Below are 7,695 nucleotides of genomic sequence, written 5' to 3' on the forward strand. Positions count from 1 at the left end.
GAAAACAAGCAACCAAATGATGGCGGTAGGGTCAGACACCCTACCGCTAGCCCCCATGGCGGTAGGGCGCACCTACCGCCAGGGCCCTTGCACTTTTCGTTACAGAAACTTTACACTGGAAAACACAGGACTCTACCGCCAGGGGCTCTGGCGGTAGGGTCACACAGCCTACCGCCAGGCCCTATGGCGGTAGGGTGAACCTACCGCCAGGTCCACTGCACATTTCGTTACAGAAGGGTTGTACGGCAAAACCCTGCCACACCCTACAGTCAGGGGCTCTGGCGGTAGGCTGTCTATCCCTACCATGGCGGTAGGGATAGACAGCCTACCGCCAGGCCCCCTGGCGGTAGATACTTATCCACGTCAGCGCAGTCAAACGGCCGCCGTCCCCCTCCGTCGCACCCTACTATAACCCTGCCGCCAGAGCCTCTGGCGGTAACAAAAGGGTTCAATCTCGAAATTTTTTACAACCGGGGTCAGATCCTAAATTTCTTATCAAAAGGGTCAAAACACGAAATTTAGCCTCCGGTCTCCCAATTCCCAAATTCCCAAATCAGAAGCCACCAAAAGAGCGAGCGAGCACACGCACAAAACACGCGACAACCACCACCACCGCCGTCCCGTCCCGTCCCCAACCTCCAAAATTCCAGTTGTACGTCCGCCCTCCGGCCCCCCTCCCTCCCTCGCCAGCTCGCTCCGAGCCCCTCCCCCCCTCTCCTCCGCCATTCCCTCCCGCCCCCTCGCCAATTTTGGAGGAGAGCCGCCGCCAGCCATCCCCCTCCTGCGCCTCGGCGGCGACCCGCGATGGAGGCGCCGACGGCGGCGCCGCGGGTGCGGTCGATCCGGGAGACGGTGCTGGAGAGCGTGGCGGCGTACCACCAGCAGCAGCGGATGCGCCGCAGGTTCCGCAAGAGCCTCTCGTACGCGGGGGAGCTCTCCTCCGCGGGCCGCTCCGGGGGCGCCTCCACCTCCGCCTCCCTCGCCTCGCTCGCCGGGCCCGAGGACGACGACGAGCCCTTCTGGGAGGAGGAGGAGGGCACCGTGGAGCTCGTGCAGCTCGGCGCCAACCGCGCCAAGAACGTCCTCGTCCTCATGAGCGACACCGGCGGCGGCCACCGCGCCTCCGCCGAGGCCATCAAGGACGCCTTCCGCATCGAATTCGGCGACGACTACCGGGTAATCACCCACCCAATTATTCCTCTGCTCCTGCGCCGCGAATCATTCCCCTCCCCCCCTCTCTGTCCGTCCGTGAATAGATAAACAAATTGTCATCGGAATCTTCCCCAATCTGCCTGTCAATCCAAGTGGCCGCCCCCGCACTGATGGGTTTCGATTTCGATTTCGATTTGGGCATTCGTGGCCATGGCAGGTGTTCGTCAAGGACCTGTGCAAGGACCACGCCGGGTGGCCGCTCAACAACATGGAGAGCTCCTACAAGTTCATGGTGAGGCACGTGCAGCTCTGGAAGGTGGCCTTCCACGGCACATCGCCCCGATGGGTCCACAACTTCTACCTCGCCGCCCTCGCCTCCTTCTACGCCAAGTACGTCGTACGGATCGCTTCTCCCCCACTCCCACCCACGGATCCTTCTGCAATAGGATTTCACGAAATTTAGTACTAGTCCCTGCAACGTTTTCCTTGCTTGCTTGACCTCACACACATCGTTCGTCGGGATCGTCATAAACAAACAAATAATAAACAATTCGATGTGATTTGTGGCTTCACACTCACGCCAGACTGTTTTTCCTGTCGTTGGTTGGTTCCTTAGCATCGCAAATTGCTGACCTGATCGCAGATTTTATAGTGGAATCGGCGCTTTTGTCAGCATTTTGATGGCACTAATGTATTGTAATCCCAGATCTCACCGGACGATATGGCGCCCATGATTTTATATAAGGACCACTGCTGTCTTGACTGGAGACGCTAAAATATCTGTGCTGGATTCCTTGTCATGTAATGCATGTAAATTTGCTGTTGAACTTATTAAGTTTCCTGAATAAAATTGTGCCAAAGTCAGATACCCAGCCATGTGGACTGGTTCAGGCTGCGCATATAGGTTTGCCAGGGTGTAGGACAGTGACCGGGCAGCATATAGGGAAATTCAGTTTGTACCATGCGCATCAAAGTGCCACTCTGTGCTGGTGTCACCCTGTAGGTGTGGTATTCTAGGAGGTCACAAAAACTGATTGCATTGCATTGCTGCCATCCCTTGACCGTCATTTAATAGTGAATTAAAATCAGCATATGTGCTTTCACAGTTACCAGTATGTCCTTGTGTAACATTGCTCCCAAACCATGAACCGCATATTATAAACCACATTGTTAGTGTGCATATGCAAGCTTTTATTTCTTGGATTTCTATTTTTTCATACTCCAAACCACTAGCATTGCCTACCCATCTGCAGTTTAAAGTCAATTAACTTGTGCTCCTATTTTTCTGCTCTGCTCTACTTCGATGCCGTCATTGCTAACAGTCGAATATTGCAAAACGGTTACCCGTAATGCTTGTGTCATTTGGACTTTTAACATAAAATCTAAGTTCAATGATCCACACGGTAGACTTTGTCTCTACATCAAGTCTACACGGTAGACTGTATTTCCTGTTATTGGTTGCTGGCTTGGATTGTAAATTGCTCACCTAATCTGAGATTTTCTAGTGAGTCATCAACACTAATATTTTATAAGGCCACTGCTGTCTTGACTAGAGATGCTAAAATATCTTTGCTGGATTTGTTGGCATGTAATTTGCTGTTGGAACAAAGTTTTCTGAATAAATTTGCACCGAGAGCAGATATCCTGCCATGTGGACTGGTTCAGGCTGTGCATATGGGTTTGTCAGGACACTGGAAAGAACATGATCGCATCCTACAACAACAACAACAACAGCAACAAAGCCTTTAGTCCCAAACAAGTTGGGGTAGGCTAGAGGTGAAACCCATAAGATCTCGCAACCAACTCATGGCTTTGGCACATGGATAGCAAGCTTCCACGCACCCCTGTCCATAGCTAGCTCTTTGGTGATACTCCAATCCTTCAGGTCTCTCTTAACGGACTCCTCCCATGTCAAATTCGGTCGACCCCGCCCTCTCTTGACATTCTCCGCACGCTTTAGCCGTCCGCTATGCACTGGAGCTTCTGGAGGCCTGCGCTGAATATGCCCAAACCATCTCAGACGATGTTGGACAAGCTTCTCCTCAATTGGTGCTACCCAAACATGATCGCATCCTAATAAATTCAATTTGTACCATGCGCATCAACCCATCAAAAACCCACTCTGTGCTGGTGTCACCCTGTAGCTCTGGTATTCTAGGAGGCCATTAAAATCGATGGCATTGCATTGCTGCCATCCCTTGAGCATCATTTGAGTTCAGACCAGCATATGTGCTACTGCTTTCACAGTTACCAGTCTGTCCTTGTTGTAACATTGTTCACAAACCATGACCTACATTTTATAAGCCACAACGGTAGTGTGGCACATGCAAATTTTCACTTCATTGTTTACTGTTTCCATACTTCAGAGTTCAAACAAATCACTAACTTTGCATACTGGCTAAAATAGTCCTTGCCTACTGATTTGCCGTTTAAAGTCAGTTAACTTGTACTCTAGGTTTTTTTCCCTCTATTTCAATGCCGTCATTGCTAATATGTGCTGACAATGATTTATGACGTGAATACACCAAAAATACATCAAGCTATTGCAAAACAGTTACTAATAATGCTAGTGTCACTTAGACGTTAACCTATGATCTAAGCTCACTGATCCACATGTTAGACTTTGTCTCTTCATCAAGAGTTTACATGTAGTGTTTCTTTGTGAATAATTTCTTTATGGTTGTAGGAAGGTTGAGGCTGGATTGAAGAAGTACAAGCCAGACATAATAATTAGTGTTCACCCCCTAATGCAACACATTCCTCTATGGGTACTCAAATGGCAAGGTCTGCAGAACAGAGTAGTCTTCGCCACTGTCATCACTGACCTCAACACTTGCCATCCTACATGGTATGTTCAGCTATCAATAAGGGTGGAACCTGGAAACTGTTTTTTTTTTCAGGAAAAATAACTGCTCTTGACACACTTCAGTCATAGACTTAAAATCTGGCAATACAAATATACAGGTTCCATGCTGATGTGAATAGGTGTTACTGCCCATCAGAGGAAGTAGCCAAGAGGGCAGAACTGGATGACCTAAAAAGTTCTCAGATCCGTGTGTTCGGTCTTCCCATTCGACCATCATTCTGCCGTGCTGTCCTTGTCAAGGTATTAACCTTAGGACTGTTGTTATTTATTGCCCAACTGGTTTCAGATTTTGTATCTGTTTTTTCAAAATGTGCAGTAGTTAACTCGTAGTATTTTTCTTTGTCTCTTGTCTATTCATCAACTACCTAGCATTATGTATAGTTATTCTCCAGAATTTAAAGCATTCTGGGCTGTCGCCCTATGATAGTACTGAAGCATCTTTTAAACCAATTATTTACCAGGATGATTTGCGGAAGGAACTTGAATTGGATCCTGACCTACCGGCAGTGTTGCTGATGGGAGGTGGAGAGGGCATGGGTCCTGTAAAGAAGACCGCGAAAGCCCTTGGAGATGCATTGTTTGACAAAGAGCTTGGAAAACCAATCGGGCAGCTTGTTGTCATCTGTGGTCGGAACAAAACACTGAGCTCCTCATTGCAGGCTCTTGAATGGAAAATGCCAATAAAGGTATAAACAAAATGTTACACTTTCAGTTCTTTTAAAACTTCAACTTGTTTCTTTTGTAGCCCACACAAGAGAATAGTTTGCTAACTGCTTTTCTTTTGAACAAAAGATTAGGGGATTCGAGACCCAAATGGAGAAATGGATGGGGGCTTGTGATTGCATTATAACAAAGGTATATATATTACTGACCCTTCTCTATTGTTAGCGAGCTGCTTCCTTTGAAGGTCCTGTGGTACTCATAATTTTGTTTTCCTGTTACTATTTTGGTTCAATAGGCTGGACCAGGCACCATTGCTGAAGCCTTGATTAGGGGTCTTCCTATCATCCTTAATGACTTCATACCTGGACAGGTTTGTGTCCACTTACTTTCCACCTTATAAATTGTCACACTAAGCATTCAAAGTGTATGTATTTTGCAACTATGCAGTGAACCAAAACACCTGACAGCTGAGAGCTCAAAGCAATCTTCTAATCTGTAGTATTTGAACCTTAACAAGATACATTTGTTCGGGTCAATATTAGTATAAGTTGGCCATTGGTGCAGTGCCATGCTTGTTTACGATTATTGTCTTGCGAACTTCTTCCTATGCGTCACCTTTACAGATCTGAAGAAACAATTCTCATGAATAGATAATGGTTTTATACAGTAATAACCATGCACGTTTATGGTATTCTTTTTTTTTACCAGTTGAGACTAGTACAGTATAATAGACATGATAGCCATGCTTTGGTTATGTTTATGTGCAACTGACATCTTGCAAGAGTTGCACACTTCACTCTGTTTAGTGATTAGCAGGCAGTGTACAAACAATTGTCATCTAACAGTCTTGTTTTCTTGCGTCCCAGGAAGTTGGCAACGTTCCTTATGTCGTGGACAACGGCGCAGGCGTGTTCTCCAAGAGCCCGAAGGAAACCGCCGAACTTGTCGCCCGCTGGTTCGGTCCAGGCGCGGAGGAACGCAAGAGGATGTCAGAGAACGCGTTGAAATTGGCCCAGCCAGAAGCCGTCTTCGACATCGTCAGGGACATCCATGAGCTCTCCCAGGAGCAAGGGGTGAAGGCGCAGATCTCCAGCTCCCTGACGTCGTCCTTCTTCATGCCATCTCCTGAAGCCAGCCATTGCCCCAGCCCCATCCCGCTCGTGTGAAGCCTTGGAAGACGTGTACATAGCTAGAGCACCGCAACACCTCTTTGCACCTTTCATATCCTTGAAAAGAAAAGAAAAGAAAAGAAAAGAAAAGAAAAGAGAAGGAAAGGAAAACGTGGCACGCGATTTGGCCTGGCTTGTTGCATCTGTTGTCGCGGTCGGTGGATCTCGATGTTTTCTGTTCATGGCCTCCCGCCGTAGTTCTCCCGGGCTCGTTTGACCGACAGGTGCTCTTGTGCGATATTGTGTTGGTGTAAAGTTTGTGAAAAATCATTGGTTGAACATCATTCTTTTGCCGTTCCCTGTTTACATGCGAACGGGGGATCACTGGTTGGCTTGTCAGCTGCAGTCAGTTTTGTGGATTGGAATTTTTTTGTTCATGTAAATTATGCTAGTTGCCACTGAGCCACTGTAAGAAGTGTACATTATAACAGACATGATGGTGGAAGTGTGAGTGGAAGTATTGATTGGGTTTGTTGAAGATAATGAGTGATGTAGATACATGTTCCCTTGATTGGAAGTGTTCTCAGTCGTTGAAGGACTGGTAACCACTTTTGTTGTCCTACCATTCAGATTTGTTTGACTGCTTGCCATATACTCCTGTCTTGCCCACTGAAGGCCATAGCAATGCATAGCACCAGTAATTCTTTCTGTTGCCATTGTGCTGGAAACAAACTGCTGGAGCATGGAATAGTACTCCCTCCGTGAAGAAATATAAGAGCATTTTGACCACTACTTTAATGATCTAAATGCTCTTATATTTGTTTACAGAGTGAGTACTCATGTTGGATGTTATTGTCGTAAAAGGTTTCAGAAACTACTCCTTCTATTCCTAAATATAAGTTTTCTAGAGATTTCAATGCGGACTACATACGGAGCTATGTCTATATACATTTGTATGTATGTAGTCATTATTGAAATCTCAAAAAAAAACTTATAGTTAGGAATAGGGAGATTTTCGTATTTTGACCCTTTTGCGAAAATTTAGCGAGATTTGATGGTTGGAAAGTTTTTCGAGATCTGACCATTTTTCTACCGTCATGGTGGATGACGGTAGCCCTACCGCCGAGCCCTTGGCGGTAGGGATGCACACCCTACCGCAAATAATTTTGAAGTATCAAATACAGTACGTGTACTCATCTACCGCCGGGCACCTCGGCAGTAGGGGTACACAGCCTACCGCCAGCCTGTTTGGCAGTAGGGCAGTAGTACGCTGATGTGGATAAGTTGCCTACCGCCAGGGGGCCGGTATACACTACCGTCATCAACCTTGACGGTAGAAAAAAGTGAGATCCCGGAATATTTTTGGACCAGGGTCAGATCTCACCAAACTTTCGTAAAAGGGTCAAAACATCAAATTTGGCTGGTAAATATTCAGTGGATTCCGATGTGGGCGCCGCTCTGCCTTTTGGTGTCTGTCGCAGCAAGTGTGGCAAGGGGCAAAATGATGGAAAAGGGTCGCCACCACTCGGCAACTCGGCCTCTCTTTTCTTCAGGTATCTGCCGGAGCCTTCTGCTGCTGCACTACTAGACTACCTACTACCAGTTGAGCTTCAGATAGTACCTTTTTTCGTTCCAAAAAAAAAGGAGCTTCAGATATCTTTCCCTTTCACCCGGTGCGGTGCAGAGCGCCCACATCTGCATGCAGGCGATCATTCAGCGATAGCCCGTGAACGGCGTGGCGCTCCAATCCCGGCTCTTCTTGCGCCGCCGAGGAGCGCCGCTGGCCGCACAACCTGAGTGCCAGGATGACAGGGTCCATCTTGCATCCACCGCCAATGCGTCGACGTGGCACGCAGAGTGCGATCTGGAAACCGCCGGATCGACCTCGCCACATGGTGGTAGCCA

The 7,695-nt window shown here is 47.6% G+C and overlaps 1 protein-coding gene across 1 annotated transcript; it reads left to right on the top strand.

Moving 5' to 3' along the window:
* Positions 1–556: 556 nt before the first annotated feature.
* Positions 557–6,333, top strand: LOC109769532 (probable monogalactosyldiacylglycerol synthase 3, chloroplastic). Its single transcript, XM_020328267.4, has 8 exons — positions 557–1,176; positions 1,370–1,542; positions 3,839–4,000; positions 4,117–4,258; positions 4,480–4,704; positions 4,811–4,873; positions 4,977–5,051; positions 5,548–6,333. The coding sequence occupies exons 1-8, from the start codon at positions 805–807 to the stop codon at positions 5,845–5,847; spliced, it is 1,512 nt and encodes a 503-aa protein (XP_020183856.1). The 5' UTR covers positions 557–804; the 3' UTR covers positions 5,848–6,333.
* The last annotated feature ends 1,362 nt before the right edge of the window (positions 6,334–7,695 follow it).

This window comes from Aegilops tauschii, chromosome 6, assembly GCF_002575655.3.
Source record: "Aegilops tauschii subsp. strangulata cultivar AL8/78 chromosome 6, Aet v6.0, whole genome shotgun sequence".
Lineage (NCBI taxonomy): Eukaryota > Viridiplantae > Streptophyta > Magnoliopsida > Poales > Poaceae > Aegilops > Aegilops tauschii.